This window comes from Myotis brandtii, unplaced genomic scaffold (assembly GCF_000412655.1).
Source record: "Myotis brandtii unplaced genomic scaffold, ASM41265v1 scaffold215, whole genome shotgun sequence".
Lineage (NCBI taxonomy): Eukaryota > Metazoa > Chordata > Mammalia > Chiroptera > Vespertilionidae > Myotis > Myotis brandtii.
In genome coordinates, this window is record NW_005358043.1 from 1,608,325 (window position 1) to 1,627,007 (window position 18,683).

The 18,683-nt window shown below is 44.0% G+C and overlaps 1 protein-coding gene and 1 long non-coding RNA gene across 2 annotated transcripts in view; one reads left to right on the forward strand and one right to left on the reverse strand.

Annotated features, from left to right (window-relative positions):
* KIAA1217 (KIAA1217 ortholog) overlaps positions 1-18,683 on the reverse strand; it is a 309,140-nt gene that overhangs the window by 59,208 nt on the left and 231,249 nt on the right. The window contains exon 6 of the mRNA XM_014539382.1: positions 8,498-8,640. Within this exon, the coding sequence (XP_014394868.1) occupies positions 8,498-8,640 (143 nt within the window). The remainder of the gene's footprint in view (positions 1-8,497; positions 8,641-18,683) is intronic.
* Positions 14,984-18,002, forward strand: LOC106726033. The gene is made up of 2 exons (XR_001362047.1): positions 14,984-15,105; positions 16,344-18,002. It is a non-coding gene; the product is annotated as an uncharacterized LOC106726033 (long non-coding RNA).

Genomic DNA, 18,683 nt, shown 5'->3' on the forward strand with positions numbered 1-18,683 from the left:
ATTGTCATGAAGGCTTCCAGACCAGCATGAGTTGAGGAAAGTGCTCCTTGTCTGAATTCACAGCCATTGTTGTCTGTATCACTTCTTTGGAATTAATTATGTACAAGCAGTCCCCAAATTAGTCTTGTAATTAAAAGTTTACTTGTACTTCCATTGTTTAGAACTTGGAATAAATGGTGGTTGAATTTCCAGCTGGACCACGGAAGCCTCTATAACCTCCAGGGTATTATTAGTTTTATCATTGTTCTTCATTGTTTTCAAAGAAAACGTGGCCTGACTTTCCAGCTGGACTTCCCGACGCTGGGAACAGAACTGCTCCCGAACGAAGCTGCAGACTCTGGGAGAGCCATTTCCCTGGGATTGACTTGACATGGCCTCCTCCCTTCTCTGCACTTCACTGGGAGACAGGGTCACTGTCAAAGTGACAAGAAAAGAACCCCTGAGCAGCACCCATGAATGAAACCCCATTTATGTGGTTGTTCCTGCAAAACAGTTACTTAGTAGGCACTCAAAGTTCAGCAGTTTCCTGTACTTAACTGTGGCATAGCTTATATATTTATATTACAATTTTGATGGTTTTTTGTTTTTATTTTTAGTTAATCCTCACCCAAGGATATTTTTTCCATTGTTTTTCAGAGAGAGTGGAAACGGGGGGGGGGGGGGGAGAGAGAAGCATTGATTGGCTGCCTCTCACATGTGCCCAGACTGGGGCCAGGGAGCGAGCCTGCAACTGAGGTATGTGTCCTTGACGGGAATCAGACCCAGGACTCCTCAGTCTGAGGGCCGACGCTGTAATCACTAAGAAAAACCGGCTAGGGTACAATTTTGATGTTTTATGACTGTCTTCACAGTTTATCTTACTTGTGCATGGGGACTGCATAGAAATTTCTTTGTGTCCTCCAAAGCATCCAGCCCACAGCTAAGCACAGAAGAGAAGCTCAATAAACATTTATTGATCCATAATGAGAGCTGCATGGAAAAGCAATTGAGATAAGAGTTGAATCATTCAGGCACTGTGAGGCATCAAAACAGATAACCTAACAATCTCAACTGCACCTGGCTAGGTGTCTTCACCCTCGGTCTCAGAGCCCGGGTGCCCTTGTGAAAGGATGCCCTAATCCTGGCTTGTCTTTTTGCTCCTGGACCCAAGATGTGCAACCCTGACTACTCTCTTGAAATGGACTTTAAAATGGCTTTGATATTCTAAACATTCTCATCTGGATCCTGAAGCCCAGTTGATTCCATTTTCTTCACACTGAGTTTTGTTGTTTCCTATAATCTGCTCACCGGCTCTATGTTCTTCTTGGTATTATATTCAGAAATAGTCCTTTGTCCTAGCCAGCTCTGTGGTTTAAGCTCTCTGTTTGCTAATACTTAGTAGGATGCTTGCCTCAAAGCAGGCACTCTTTGAGCACTTATGGTAGGGCAGGCATGGAGCAAAGCACTTAACTGTAATGTCTTCTTCCATCCTGTGAAGTCCTGTTATTATCCTTACCAGAGGTCTGGTGCACAAAATTTGTGCACTGGAGGGTGGGGGCGGGAGGGTGTCCCTCAGCCCAGCCTGCACCCTCTCGAAGTCCGGGACCCCTCTCTCCTTACTGTCCGCTGCTCCTTACTGCTTGGCTCGCTGCTCCTTAGCGCTGCCATGGAGGCGGAAGAGGCTCCTGCCACCGCCGCTGCACTCGCCAGCTGTGAGCCTGGCTTCTGGCTGAGCGGCACTCTCGCTGTGGGAGCGCACTGACCACCAGGAGGCAGCTGCTGCATTAAATGTCTGCCCCCTGATGATCAGTGTGCATCATAGCGACCAGTCGTTCTGCTGTTTGGTCGATTTGCACATTAGGGTTTTATTATAGAGGATTTTACAGATGAGCAAAGGAAGGCAGAGCAAGAGTCAGTAATGTGTCAAAGGTCCCAACTGCCAGCAAATGTTAGAACTCAGATCTGAACCCAGGCAACCTGGCTTTGGAGTCCACGTTCATAAATAAACACTGCTTCTTACTGCCTCTCAATAAGCGGTGGATTGCAGATTGACTGAACTGAAAGCAATGACAGCAAGTTATAACAATAAAGAAGCTGTTTTACCAAGAGGAAAGAATAGGATTGTAAAGGTTGTCAAGATCTGTGTTTTAGGAATGTCATGATTTACATTCCTTAAGTGTGAGGCATTACTTCATATGCCCACTGCATTAAGTGGAAAAAGCCCAAATTTCCTTTACAGCAGTGCTTCTCAACCAGGGGCATTTTACCTCCCCGGGGCATCTGACTATGTCTGGAGACATTTTTGATTGTCATGACAGGCAGGGTTGGTTGGGGGGTAGTCTGCTACTGGCATCTACTGGGGTAGAGACTGGAGATGCTGCTAAACACCCTACAACACACAAGAGAACCCTCCTCCCCCTCGCCCAATTATCAGGCCCAAAGTATCAATACTGAGCAACTTAAGAAAACCTTGCTTTAGAAAGATGCCAAGTCCAGTTACTTAGGATACCTCTGATGTGGCTCACTTCTGACGATACACACAGGACAAGGAAAAAAATCAATCATTCTATTTTGATCATTCAGATTCACCTCTGTAGCAGGACTAATCAGTTTAAAAAAATCTTCAAATGTCTGTCAGGCACTGTGAACATGTTTACATGACATAAACCTAAATTTAAACTCTCACTCAATCAACTGCTAAACCAAGGATGCATCCCACCCCTCAAAGCTACCAACACAGTAATATAATCCTCATAAAATGAGAAAATGATGTAAAATGATTAAGAACAGACACAAGCTACCAGTTAGCATGCAGGCTTCCTCCTGTACACAGAATTTTTCTTTTCCCTTCTTTCTACTTGGCTCGAGACAAGAGATTCTGTTTCTTTAAATCTGTGATGTTTCAGAAATCATAGCGGGATCCCACGTGGCTTCTCTTTCCCCAGATATACATGTCCAGACAGGGCAAGAATGTCTCCTCTGTGGATTCTTGACTAGTTTGTTGAATTTAGCTACTGTACGTGCAGAATAGTAAGATATGATCTTAGTTCAGGTTTACCATGTTTTGTTGAAAAATATTACATTAGGAGGAATCTGTTATACATTTGGAAGGAGAGCTATTAGTCACTTTGAAATGAGCACCCTTGAATTTTGAGTGTTTTTTCAATAAAGATATTGCACATTAAATGATACAAACTATAAATAGAAGATAGCAAAACATAAATGCCCTAGAATTTTATAATTCTTAAGGGCTGTTTTATGTGCCATGAATAGAAATAATGATGCTATTTAATGAAGTAATTTTAAAACCGAGGGAAGAGAGAGCCTGTGCACTAAGTCATGTCACACATCATTCCCTCGGCACTCCCTAACAGGCACAGGCACTCCCTAACAGGCACAGGGACCCACTCGCTTCTTGGAGTTCCAGCTGAAGGGAAGTCATCTGAGTAAAGCCACTTCATCACTCAAGATCATTTTCTTTTCTTTCTAGAAGCTCAGATATGAGAATTGCTCTCCTGAAGGTCAAAGCAGTTGTAATCTGCTCATCTACCCCAAAACCCATAGCCATCTTGGGAGGAGAGCCCTACCAACATATATATTCTCCTATATACATGATTTCCCCCCAGATCTTCTATGTATAATTTGTCATTTTTCAGTGTTTTGTGGAAGCATATTTATAAAAACAAGAGATGCCAAATTTATTAAATCAAGGCACATGACTAAATATAAGAATCAAGATGAAATTACTTTAAACTCATTTTCAAGTCAATACGGCTGTTATAAAATAATGTGCCTTCCAAAGAAAAATATACAAAAAACTACCATTGGAAGTTTCCTGAGCACAGATGGGAAATAAAGGATTTTTCCTCTGTGATTGCAAACATCCTGCAGTTATGTGGGCCCTTCCATGGAGTGCTCTTCTGAACAGCATCTGGATCCAGCTGTGCCCCAAAGAAAGCATCGCCACAGACTTCTTGGTCTCCCTCCTGTGTTTCTCTAGCTTCCCGTCTTAGAAGTAAAAGTTCACTTCAGAGCTTTATAAAAAGAGCACTCTCAGGTTTATTTGCTTTTTAACATCATTTAACTGCAACAGAAATTGGTTTGGCACTTTATAGGACCCTATACTCATGAAGTTAGACATTTAGGCATTGAAGACTCTTTTAAAAATACTTCCACAGATTAAATATATCTGAAATAACATCACGGTATAGGTGAAACAATGGACTATAATTTTGTGCTTCAGTAAGTGTTTTATGTTCTTGTTTTTAAAAAATTTCATTGACATAGTACTCACATTCATTGCTTTAAACATAAAATCTACCAAGAAGGTTCTCTATATTCTTTCCTTATTTCTTCATAATTGTGCTAATGTATTAGCTAGGGCAGATATATTTTAAATGGCATGTATATATTTAGCAGCTAATTATGCAAATTCTACCATGATTACGATTGTAAATATCCTTCAGGAGCATCACTTAGCATCTAGTCCTGAAAACATTTTTGGAAAATTCTGGTTAAAATGCTCAGAATTCACTTATTTTCTCAGTGAAGGTAGGACTCGGAGTTCTTATGCACCAGGCAGAATATTGCACATTGATAAAAAGTATGGATTCTTTAATGGACCTGAACATTACATGCCACTTCGAGGCTTTGTGACCTTGGGCAAGTTACTTAACTTCTCTGAGCTCAGTTCCCGCATTTGTAAAATTGAAATGATGATAGTACATACCGGTACTTCACTGAGTCATGATGATTATATCCCAAGATGTGTAGAAACTACTTAACACAGTGTTTGGCCCATAAAAGGCTTTCAGTAAAAGCTTGTTACCACCAGCACTCTTCTTCTTAAAATAGTAGTTTATAAAATAAATGTAGTGCCCAGCAGTACTACATTGCAGCTCAGTCACTAAGCTCTCTAGAAGAGTTCAGAACTACAGTTGAAGAGGAGGAAGTATGACTATCTGGGTAACTATAGGATGATAGGTGGGAGTGCTGATAGCAAAATTTCCAGACTCAAGACTTTTTACTAGAGAATCGTTCTATACACACTTATGTCATGTGCCTGGGTTAAGGATGCTTAGGTGTTTCAGTAATGCGGACTCTAAATGCTGACGTATGTGCGTGTGTGTGTATGTTTGTGTGCATGTGTGTGTGCGCATGTGCGCAGGTGTGTGTTGGCCTACAGGAAAAGGGAATCTAGCCTGCTCATGTATGTACAAGGACTCCAATTCCACCCTCTGAAGATAATCTGGTTAACAGGTGAGGAATCACCTCGGCCAGATGTGAGATAAAATTCTTCCTCTGTTATTTCACATTTCAGGGAATAAAAAAAAAAGTAAAATTATGTTCATAATTATAATCATATGTCAGAATATGGTAGCGATAATGACAGTATATTTTAGGTGAACATTATTCTTTTTTAGTCAATTTTTCTAATACTTGTTATTCTAGAAATAAGATCATTTAGATTTTCTAAAAAGGGTTTCTAACATATAAAACATAAATCCATCTACTTTTTCCGAGCTTTGGTAAAATAGAAACCTAAAGAGGAAGCAGAGGCCCTAAAAGAATTCTGATACTGCTGAAGGCTAAAATTCTTCATGACTTTGACCCAATATAGAGAAGACTCCACAGAGCAGAGAGTTCTTTTGTTCCCTCCCATAACTAGGTGCTGTAAAAAACTGGGCTCAGCCTGGCGGGCGTGTCTCAGGGGTTGAGCGTTGACCTATGAACCAGGAGGTCGTGGTTCAATTCCCAGTCAGGGCACATGCCCAGGTTGTGCGGACTCAATCCCCATTGTGGGTGTGTAGGAGGCAGCTGATCAATGATTCTCTTTCATCATTGATGTTTCTATCTCTCTCTCCCTCTCTCTTCCTCTCTGAAATAATAAAAATATAAAAATTAAAAAGAAAAACCTGGGTTCAGTGATGCTCATTAAGTTATAAACATGTGGTAAGTGCATGCTGGGAAAGAAGTCATACACTGTCATTGACCAAAACGTGCCTACAGCCCAGCAGGGTGGAAATAGCTTAATATGATCCACGGTGGAATCAAGCCCTCAATTCTCTTCGACCCACAAGATGAGTCAGCATGGGGGTGGGGGTGGTGGTGCCCGGGCAGGGATGGTGGGGAGGATGGATTCTAGCCCTCACATAGTATCCTGGAGATGAATGGTTTTTACTGTTTCCTTACTAAATTCTTACGATTCTAAGTCCTTCCCCTAAGTGACTAGTTTTTCCCACCAGCCCCTTACAGCCCACCCCAGAGGACGTGTCACCCTTTCTTCAAAGCACAGGGCACAAGCTTCTGAGCAACAAGGCACATCTTGGTAGATTTCCCTCTAGTTGTGACATTGGTCTATTCCAATAAGCCTCAGTATCCCCATACCCCTCAGCTGTCTGTGTTCCTTTCTTCGAGTGTTAGAATTTCACTTCCTACGGCCTTTGGAAAGGAGAGAATACAAATCATTTTCTAATCCTTAATTTTTCTTAGTCCTACCTAATCAAGCCAGTCACCACTGCTAGTATATTTTTTTACTCGTGTGAAAGCATAGACTTTGTTAGAGCATTAATGATTCCCAAACGACCATGTTCATTCCCTTTCCATCCTCCAGGAATCTTTCTGCTGTGACTGAACAGGTAAGGAGAGACAGCCCTTTCATGATAAAATTCTGCTAATGAGGACAGGGCTTTCTGATTTGTGTGTGAAAAAGTAAGATAGACAATTCATATTACATTCACAATTTTGGCCTTCTTTTTATAAGGTTATGTAATAGTAGTAAGTGATATTACCATTTTTAGTGAGGAACAGGTAACACTGGTTCTTATAAGGTACTGAATGATTAAATATGTAGATCTTATTTTTCATACATCTTCTGGATTTATATGACAACTAGTTTGGGATGCATTTTTTGACTAGATATTTTATGATTATAATTATTACGGTGATTTCCTTTAACCAATTCAGGCTAGAGAAATTCCCTCTATCACAGCGGTTCTCAACCTGTGGGTCGCAACCCCTTTGGGGGTCGAACGACCCTTTCACAGGGGTCGCCTAAGACCATCGGAAAACACATTTATAATTACATATTGTTTTTGTGATTAATCACTATGCCTTAATTATGTTCAATTTGTAACAATGAAAATACATCCTGCATATCAGATATTTACATTACGATTCATAACAGTAGCAAAATTACAGTTATGAAGTAGCAACGAAAATAATTTTATGGTTGGGGGTCACCACAAAATGAGGAACTGTATTAAAGGGTCGCAGCATTAGGAAGGTTGAGAACCACTGATCTAGTTCATCAGATTCTATCATGAAAAAGATAAAATGCCCTTAAGATCTAAGTGGCAGATCCTCATGTCATGGTGGACGCTAAACTCTATGAACCTCTCTGGGCCTCCATTTCCTCATCTGAAAATGGGGTCTAAAACCTACTACTCCCACAGAGTGATTGGTGGAATTTTATGTTACTACTAGAGGCCCGGTGCACGAATTTGGGCACAGGTGGGGTATGGCCACCTGCCCCAATGGGGGCTGATCGGGGCCAGGCCGGCCAGGGGGAGGGGCCACAGGTGGTTGGCCGGCCGGCCCTGCCCCCGATCAAAGTGGGAGACCAATTGGGGGCGGGGCCAGCCAGGGGAGGGGCCAAGGGAGGTTGGGGGAGCCTGATCGGCCAGTTGGCCACCACAGTGCGCATTCTGGTTGTTCCATCGTTCTGGTCGCTTGGCTTTTATATATATAGATGCAAATGCTCAGGGCAATGCCCGGCATGCAGTAAGAGCTATATCACTGATACAGTGTTAACAATAATGGCTAGTATATTTTACAGTTATCGGGAACAGTAATTACTGCTACGATCTGAGTGCCCAGTGCATGCCTGACATTCTGTATTGTTTATCTCATTTAATTTCCCCAGTAATCTTATAAGGTAGATACTACTAATCCGATTTTACAGAGGAAAAAAAGTTAACAGGAAGACAGGATGTCCTCGAAAGAAATCCAGTACTGGACCCTAAGTGCTTGGACAACCTGACTCGGTGATCTCAAGGAAGGATGCCGTGTATCCCAGCAATTAGGATACACTGCCACTAAGTAGCCCTCCCTGAGCCTCAGTCTCCCCATCTATAAAATGGAAATAACTATAATAAGGTTGGTGTGAAAACTAAATAAGCTCACGTATGTAAAACCAAGTGTGCATGTCAATAACTGAAGGGGGTTCTTAATAATGGCCATTAATTATTTGAGACTTATATTGAGGAGGATTCGCTGAGAACAAGGCACAAAATAGATGTAGGTAGAAAACAGATCCAACTGCAACAGGGAACTTTCCTATCAGAGAAAAATAAATCTGTAATAGTGTTAAATATCTGAAAGTCACAATACGCAGAAATACTTAAAAGGTTGTGGGTTTGAACTGGTCAGGGTTATTACGGGAAGCAGCTGGTGGATGTTTCTCTCCCATATTGATGTTTCTCTCTCCCCCGCTTCCTCTCTCTCTAAAAAAAAAAAAAATCTGGACGGGGAGGGAGGCATGGAGTGGGGCACGGGCGTGGAGGGCGGAGAATTTGGAATGGCGTGGGCTGGGTGCGCCGTGGACCCAGGTCGAGAGGCCGCAGGGCCATCTCCTCTTGCATAAACAAGTTCTCTCTGCATCTGAAAATAAAACAAGAAGTTAGAACATGTACTTTGATATTCACATTTTTTTAGAGAAGCCCCAGGGGACAGGGTGGCTTCCCTGATGTGGGAGGCTGCATGAGGGCCCTTGTCAGATGCCCACCCCTAATCCCTGGGCCCTGTAACTATGTCCCCTTACATGGCACAGACACTTTGCAGACGTCCCCCTTTAAGAATGTTGAGATGGGGAGACTGTCCTGGATCATCGGGTGGGCTGACGGCAACGACAAGGGTCCTTATATGTGACAGGGAAGCAGAAGGGTCAGAGGGGGGCAGGAGCAGCGTCAGAGACACTGGAAGATGGTACCAATGGCTTTAAAGGTAGAGGAGGGGCTAAAGAATGCAGGCGGCATCTAGAAGCTGGAAAAGGCAAGGGCATGGATTCTCCCCAGGAGCCCCCAGAGGGAGAGTGGCATGGCCAACACCTTGCTATTGGCCTGTGAAACCCACCTGAACTTCTGGTCGCCATAGCTGTGCAATAATACATTTGTGGTGATTTAAGCCACTAGGAAGCAGAAGGGTCAGAGGGGGGCAGGAGATGTGGTGCAGAAGCAGCGTCAGAGACACTGGAAGATGGTACCACTGGCTTTGAAGGTAGAGGAGGCGCTAAAGAATGCAGGAGGCGTCTAGAAGCTGGAAAAGGCAAGGGCATGGATTCTCCCCAGGAGCCCGCAGAGGGAGAGTGGCACGGGCAACACCTTGCTATTGGCCTGTGAAACCCACCTGGACTTCTGGCTGCCACAGCTGTGCAATAATACATTTGTGGTGATTTAAGCCACTAAATGTGGTATTTTGTTACAGCAGCCACAGGAACCAAATACACCTGATGTAGAACTCAATGCTGTCGGGTTTGGAGGGAAAATTGTGCAGTGGTTTAAAATTTGAGGTCATAGCTTCTTAGAGACACTTAATAAATGTGGTCCAATGTATCAAAAGTGCTAAAATTGTGTTTTCTAAAACTTGCTCCGGGCACATTTTCTAGTATCAGCCCTGGAAAACAGTAAGTATCTTTCCCATCTGGTGCAGTCGAGGGACGGGACCAGAGAGGAAAGGACGCGGCTAGGGAAAACCTGAAGGGAAGTTTCACGCTCACTCACCACCTCCTTACTTACTTGAGCCTAGGAGGTTGGGAGGAAATAATGATCCAGGGGATAAGGGTGCAACTGGAGGAGGGAGAGAAGATGGAAGGGAATCCCAGGCACATGGGAGAAGGAATCCTAACAGTGCATCCTCTGGGGCTGCCATGTGATGAAAAGAAGCCAACAGGAGTTGGCCACTGTAAGCCCGGTACTTCCTGCTCAGGCAGCAGGGACTTCTGGACTGTGTCGTTACCATCAGAGAGCAGGGACGCCCACAGGGTCTCCCATTAGCTCTCCTTTAGAAGAAACGATGATTAAAGAATCAACGACTCAAGAATCACAGATTCTTGGCAGACTGGTGGTTGCCAGAGGCAAGAGGTGAGGGGTGGGTAAAAGCGGTCTAAAGATATAAACGATATAAACTTGTAGTTATAATAACAAATACAATAAATAAGTCATGGACGTATAATGTACAGCACGGTAGCTATAGTTAATAATACTGTACTGTATATTTGCAAGTTGCTAAGAGAGTGATTTTAAAAGTTCTCATCACAAGAAAGAAAAATTGTAACTCTAATGAGCCGATGGATGTTAATTAGACTTACTGTGGTGATCCTTTCTCAATATTCATATATGTCCACCTGAAACTAATATAATGTTATATGCCAAATATATTTCAATAGGAAAAGGAATCAACTTAATGGGGAAAGGGAAAACTAATTTGCAATTACACTGCTGTGTTTAGCAAGGAGCAGAATAAGAAATACAAATTAATTCAGGATATGAAGATTTGATACTTTCTGTTTTCGTCAAAACCCAGGAGATTTTCCAAATGGACCTAAGGGAAGGGACAAACGGCCTTGGCACCTCCCAAGTCCACTCTTTAAGTTCTATTTGTGTTGTCACAGGAGCCCACATTCCTACCCAGGCTCCTGGGGATGTGACAGACAAGGAGGACATACATGACTGGGGGTGGGTGAGGCAGGGGGATGAGGAGAGAGGAGGTGGGCTCAAATAGATGAGAAGTAAGATGAGCAGCTGGAAGACCCATAGTGTGGGTGATGGGGAAAGAGAGAAGAAAAAGCAGAGGCAACAGAAGGTTGAAAATAAAGCAGAGCCCAGTACCTTGAATATATACCGATGCCTTATCTTACACATTCACTCATTTAGGAAATGGTATTTATCAAGCACTTGCTTGGAACCAGGCATTATTCTAGCATACAGCTCTCAGAAGCCCCCAGTTCCTACCCTTAAGAGAGCACTCTTGAGTATGGCTCTGAGAGGAGAATGCAGGGGTAGAACGGCAGGACTCCCCACCTTCCTTATTTTGTCTTTGGGAAGATCCAGCAGTGCAGAACCCCTGTCCCAGGAGTCTCACATATTATGAAAGATTTAATAATGGGAATGACCAATACAAAATGCAAGCGAGGTGAAAATATGTAGCAACCACAAGAAGCCTTTCAGGCTACCTTATCTGAGCACCATTGGCTTCACTTCTCAGCCCTCTTGGGGCGGGGAACTGTTTCTGGGGGCCCAGAGTATGCAGGTTCCTCAGTGGCAATTACAACTTTATTCCACGCCCTCCACCTCTCAACACACACACACAGTCCCACCAAAATAGGCCAGTTGGTTCCCCGCCTACACTGAACTTGGGATATCCTCAAGCTGTCCTCACCCCATTTTCCAGGCTGACGCTCAAGGTTGGGATTCAGAAATGTCAGCTCCACAAGGCCCAGCTGGTTTTCTCTCTGATCACTCACTTGACTCAGTTGCTCAAGAGCATTCCCAATTCTCATTCCAGAATGGCTAGACTAGCCACCTGACAGAAGTTTTGCAACAGAGCAACACGGATCCTCTATAAATACCTCTCCCATTCTACCTTTCACAAGTTACGGCTCAGTGAAAAGAAACTAACTACCAACTGAAAGCCTAAAGCCTTCCGGGGAGTCTGGTGGCAGTAACTCAGCAATTGAAGCTGCTTTACGGCCTAGAAACTATAACACATCCACTGATCATTTTGATGACTAATAAGCTGTAACAGCTGTTGAAATAAAGTCTTTAAACAAATTGGAAAATAAAAAAGAAGAAAGAAAGGTTTGGGTTAGTGGTGAGCAAAGCAGACCTTCACAGGTCATCAAATACAAGAAGGACTGGCTCAGCCAGCAGGGCGTGTCTGGCCAAATTCCTCACGCAATCAGACCACGAAACGCAATAATCAACCCAAATGAACGCAAAGATCAATTTATCACCTGGATTCAGACATGCCACTGTGTGGAAAGCGTAACAGTGCTCAAGAGGAATCAGGTGCAACAAATGGTAGGCACTATTATCCTTATTCTTAATTCCAAAAATTAAAGGGGGTTTCAGATGTCTAGACCCCACTCAAGATAAACAGAAATCATAACTACGTTAGTCACTGCTCCCTGTTCTTTCCCTCTTACCTGGCTTCATATTACATCTTGATTTGGGGGAGCCTGGCCCCAATTAATACCCATCAAACACTTCCCCCCTTTTTCTAGCAATAGAGTAAAAAGAGACATCAAGATTCTGAGGAGTACAGAACTGTCTAGAAGGATAAAGAATATTAATGAAAGAAAAATGTGAAATTAACTACTTCATGACAAGTTGAGTAAATTTCTCTTAAAACAACAGGGTGCCTGCATAGGTATTTTATTTATTTTTTTCTATATAGGTATTTTAAAAACATGTTGGGTAAGGTGAAAAGAAGTGGTTCTGAGGTACATCATACAACTAACTTTTAAAATAAAACATGCAACAATATCATTAGATGTTCTTGATGCCACTTGTAGATGAATTCAGAAAGAAATGTAATAGTTAACAACAATTCTAATACGCAGTGCATTCGTATTGGGAGTGCAGGTGATTGGTCAAAATATTTAACATCCAGTAGCAAGAACTGCATGGGTACCACGCAACCAAGAATGGGACTTCACCCAAGGAGGATGGACCCTGGCCACAAGCAATCAGTATCACGTGCCCAATGGTAATGCTGTGTATCACTCCTGCCATGTCCACTTCAAAATAACCTCGCCATCATCCAACCGGGCTCCTGGGAGAATCACAGTCCACCTGAGTTATGCTTAGTGCAGGTGAATACAGCATTCAGCTATGACAGAAGAGGTCATCGAAAGTTGAATGTCTCCATGACTTAGAGGTTGAAAGCCTTTGGCAGAATTCTTGCGTTGGTTTGCCAAGCTATGACTGACTTTCCAAGACGGAGTTCTAAAAAAGAACCCTGATAATTTCATCCTTGGCTCTACATAGAGCCCAAGGAGAGAATGACATGATGTTCCCATTATGTTGTGGGGAATGTTTTAAACTTACAACCAGAATGAACCCTTATAACTGGATAACTTGGGTTCATACACTAAAGGATATGGATCGACCAAAGGCAACTCACTCAGGATGAGGCAGAAGGTATGGATGGGGAGATGAGAAGAGAGAATCTTTTTCAAGTCTTCAGGGTGATCGTCCATGGAGACTACTGGCTATTCTGATAAAAAGTGGACTTTATAGACTCCAGAAGATACTGATAGTCTGAGTGAACTAGGATGATATCTAAGAGTCTATAATTCATAGTTTAAATAGTCCAAGCCTTTTATGTTGATCTCATGGAGATCTCTTCCAGAATCAGTAACATACCCAGTTTCGTTTTGTTTTCTGTTTTACTGGCAAATGAATAAAGAAATGGCATTAATACATACTGGGATTTTCCTGCACTAGTACTCAAAGTCAGTCCTTTCAGGAGAAAATTATATTAAACTTTAAGGTAAAATAAATAAGCAAAACACACACACAGAGCTACTATGCACCTTAATATACCTGAATCCCTTATTTCCCACCAATCTCTCTGATGCCACTAAACTACTCTGTCACCTCACTCCGCTTAGTAAGTTAAACGTATCTGGATATGTTATATCACTGACATTTTTGCCCCACAAGATTTCAACAGTAACGTCTTATGTGAGCTTTAAAGAATTTCATTTTTCATCAGGAAAGGGATGACCTACACACAAAAGTAAAGGTTCTCTTAACACCTTACCAGAATACAACACAGATATTCCTTTGCCTGCGCCTCAGCTCAGACAAAGAAAACGGTCGTTTCTTGCATACTGGCAATGGATGAACAAGGTGGTTCTCCATCACTCATCTCCTGTGCTGGGCATCGCCGCTCCCTCTCTCCATTACTGCCCAAACCACTGCTGTCTCGGGTTGAGTCCTTCCAGTTCTTGTAAACAGCATAGTTTCCTCCAGATCCCAGCACTGGGCCCGGCTCAGGCTGCTGTCCCTGACCACAGTTCCCTGCTCAATATGCTGTTTGGCCTGAACTTCCTAAAGACCAGGAAAAAATCTGGGGCAGTATCAAATGAATTGCTTAAAGTTTGAGTTAGAAACCCTAACATATATCTAAATTGTATTTCCCCCCAATACTGTAAGTTAACTCAAATATTACTCATTGAGAAATTTTTTGAATGTAAGATAAGAGGGGGCAACATCTTACAATTATTTCTGGGGGAAAAATAATGTAGTCTAAAAAATGTTTATTTCCAATCATTTTGGGAACTGTCTCATGTAATCATGTCTTTGTGGAGTATTTAAAATACATATATTGTTTGCAGAAAGGGAATATTATGTACAGTTTATTTTACTTCAAGCTCCACCATTTCAAGTCTAGAATTTGTAAACATCCCACTCAGTCAGACTACACAATGAAGTAACCGGGCAAAACTGAAGAGGATTCTTAGGAGACTTTCACCGACAAAGAATTAAAGCCACTTACTTTTTCTTAAGCCAATCACCTGTATAACTAACGCCGTGAGAAATCGCATTGGCTCAGCTCCCAATTACACGATTCCTTTGTTTGCTGCCTTCATCTAAATCCTCAGTTCCACACTTGGATATGTTAGAGTTTTCTCTTCAGAGAAGAAATCCCAAAGGACACAGATCCTGAAACGTCCCCCAGCTTGTGTTCCCAACCAGTAAAGACCATCTCGTCTGCTCAGTCTTCTGAAAGAAGCTGCCCCGGGCATGGATGAAAAGTCCTCCTCCCCAGGATAAGCCAGTGTCTCCTCCCCTTGGAAATCAGTCACTAAATAACCTCAGCCCACATCCAACCACCGGCTCCGGCTGGGTGAGTCAGTCCTTTAACAACTGCTTACACGGAAAACACACACCAACCAATGAACTCCGGGAGGCCCAGGTAAATGGGTTAACAATGGGGGAAACATTACAAAATAGATTTACTAAAGCAAACACGATAATTCAGACCAGCAAACAGGCAGCCAGCACCAACGGAAACCATCCGAGAACCCACGGGCTGATTACCCAGGGGACCAGCTCTCAGGTCAGCGCTCCGTGGAGGGCGGGAGCTGCTAGGAAACCTGGGTGGACCCGCACCCCACACCTGCGCTGCTGCCAAGACTTTTGAAGTCTCTGGATTGGCAACGGAAGGAAACGTGAGCCAATTCCCCTGGTTTATAACACCGGAGGGAAAACATGAGGGAGGAGGCTGTCTGTGTATTCATTAACCAGCCTCGCTCACCAGGCTGAACTTTGGGTAACAGCCATTAATCAGTCCTGTGCAGTGCCAGGCGGGGAACATACCTGAGAGGAGAGGAAAAGATAGACGGGGCCAGCCAACGCTTGAGCAACGAGGGGATTCAAGAGAGGAAACCAGATAAGGTTTCCTTAGCGGGATGGAGGCCGGGGTAGTCCTCGAGGCCTCCGCCGTCTAGCTATTCCCTCCAGGTGAACAGGCGCAGGGACGTGCGCTCCCAGCAAGAAGGGACTTGTGCGGCGCGCAGGGCGCACAGGCATGAACACATTGCTAGGAAACGCTGAGGGAGAAGGAAGGCATGTACTTCCTTAGCTCACAGGTAGGCTCTGCTAGTCTGCCAGCTGGCTGAGCCCTGGGGGCTGGTGCGAGGGAAAGCTCCCCGAGTGGGAACCCAGCAGAGTCCCTGCGAAGGCCGTGGCCTCAGGCCACCCCCCATGACCACACTCTGGGCAGCCTGCGCATTTTTCAAACATTTCCCGGCGTTTAGAGGTTGTCCTCGCTGACCGAAAGAATTCCATGACATCTCTCAAGTTCATTTTCATCAGCACCGCAGGCTTTCTCAAAACCCTGTTTACTGCCACCGAGACGCTCTGTGGTTATTAAAGGGGGGAGAGGACGGAGCACATGACACGGCCACCCTCCTAAGATGTCTCATTAGAAACAATATTTGGATGGAGTGGTTGTAACCGATGCCACCTAAGAGGTCGGAAAAGAGAAGGAGGAATGTGAAAACCCTTGTTTTGATTTTTAATCTAATCAGCAGGCGCTTGTTATTTCTCGGCGGAGTATGGGAAGCGCGCTATCAGCCCCGGCCGCATCTGGTGTACATTTGCAGGTTTCGTTTCCTCAGTCCAACCTGAGCTTTCCAGGAAGGGGGAGGCGGGGGCCGCTCTCCCCTGTCTGTCTGATTAAGCCATGAATCCACCGCCGGCACATCCCTACAGACCCTGCGTTTGGCATACAGCGCACAAGACATTCTAGCCGTCAGGCTCTTGCAGTCATTGACCCGCTGTTTCTACGTGCAGGGCTGCTTGTGCGAGGGAACAAAAGCGAGGAGTCCGGGTCACGGCCCCTCCCCACGAAACAGAAGCACTCAGCTCGCCCTGTCGTTGTTCGGCTAAGTGACTCACGCCACGCTCCACACATTAGCCCGTGTCAGCTATTTTAGAGACAGGTGGCTTCTGTCAGCCCCGTTACCACCAGAGTCCGTGGGCGCAAGGTGAGAGACTGTCTGGCTCACCTCTCCCACCGCCTCCTTCCTTTCAGGTCCAGAACGCTCTCACTTGCAAAGTGCTCCCGGGCACGGCCTGCGGAGCACACCCTGGCTCCGTCATTAGCAGAGCAGTAACTCACTGTCAGGGGTTGAAAGCTCGCCCAAGCCTGCGGTGAATCAGGATGAGTTAAATGCTCTCTAGTGAGAAGCACGCAGCTCACCCGGAGGAGGAGGAGTTCCATATCCTGAGCGCTGCCCAAGGAGCCAGGAGAGCTGATCTAAGCAAATCCTGGCTCACACGGACCCGGCTCAACGAGGGGCGTGCGCACTCCAGCAAAGGGGTCTCTCAGGCTAAGTCACCACAACCCACCGCGAACGCCCCCCACGCTGGCCCTCACTTCACCTGACCCTCCTCTGCAGGCCCATCCTAGGGACGCTGCCGCCTCTGTGAACCTGCTCTCCCAGCCGAGTTCAGGGTCCTACTCCTCAGCCACCCACTTCCTTTCACTGACCGGCACTTTAGCAACGTGGAAGCAACGCAGTTCTTTTGAGTTACTATTAAGGAGGGAGAGGCTGGTTAATTCAGCATGACCTCAACAAGAAACACTTTTTTAGGCTCTGGAAAGGCTAAGAGTCTTGAGAAATTATTTCCCTTCCTTATTCATTTCTTGATTGCCTTTAGCAAAATTACATATGTTAAAGGAATATCTAAAATGTACTTATCAACATTAAGACCATATTATGAAGGGAAGTGATCGTGATGTTAAAAAATGTCAAATTCATCTTGCTTACACTGTTAAAACTGGGAAGACGGTCATTTGTGAGGTACTAGTGAACCTTTTAATATTGCATTTGATCATAAATGGAATGTCTCCCAGACATGAGACAGACTGTTGCCAAAATTATTTAATTCTCAGGGAAGAAATGGTCCAGTCAGTGGTTAGCTTATGGCTATATTTAAGATAAGCGTATTTCCACAAATATTTTGACACAGGGAACTCCGCTGAGCCCTCCAGTACTGGCCCTGGCTGCCTTAGCATTGTGTCCAGTGGTGATTCAAGACCTGTCTGGCACAGAGGAAAGTAATGTTAAATAAATCATTTAACTTCCAAGGCATGACTGTAAGTGTGTCAAGCTGCAGGACAGATAAAAGAGAAATGTTCTTCCCTCACTGATACTCGATCTTCTGTTGGGACACTCCTGTATTATCCAGGCCAAGGACAACTTCCTTTTGTACCTAAAATAGTTACAGTTTGTAAAATGATATCTTCTTTCTATCACTTGCAACAGATGGTGCAAACAGCGCCTTCTCATTAGTTACCTCCATTTCTGCACATCATCCATTTCCTGGATGGACACTGTCTTTTATACACAGGAATCCCCTTCGGTGTTTCCAGACTTGTTGCTAGTAGCAAGTCACCTCTGTCACCCAAATATTACTTTCAGTTCCTTAGGCTGTGTCTTTCTTTTTATGACAGTTCTCTAAACTCCTGTTTAACTTGGTAACATACATTCTGCAATATATTTATTTATTTATAACATTCCTTATTCTACAAAGGATGTATTTGGACACACACACACACACACACACACACACACACACACACGATATTCATCTAGCAGTTTGCAGCTTACCCAGTGCTTTCAATTGTGATTTCATTTCATGGGCCTCAGAAATACCCATCTGATGGGTAGGAAATGGAAGTGCAATGAGTTGAGAACCAGAATCAACTCCCCATTGCTGGTAAGGAGTGAAGCAGCCAGAATGCCCTTCTTCAGCCAGGCACTGGGCCACTGCTTCCTTCGAGTTCAAGTGTAAAATCGCAGGTGTGTCCTCCAGGACTCTGGTTGCTGCTCTTGGAGGAACTGTGTCCCCAAGGCCTTCCCTACTGGGATTACTGAGGGTTTGTTTGAGTTCTGACCTTCTGTGTGCAGCGTGGAGAACTCTGTTGGAGAATTACTTCATTTACTTCACTTACAGGTTGAAGTTTTCTCAGCAAAGGAAAGAATAACTGGGACATACCAGTGGGCTTAGGAGCCAATTACCCAGATACTCTCTTGACTTACTAGGAGGTTTTATCTTCCTGCCTCAAAATTAGTTATATTAATTATATAATTAATTATATATTGTATGTACCTAATATACATATTA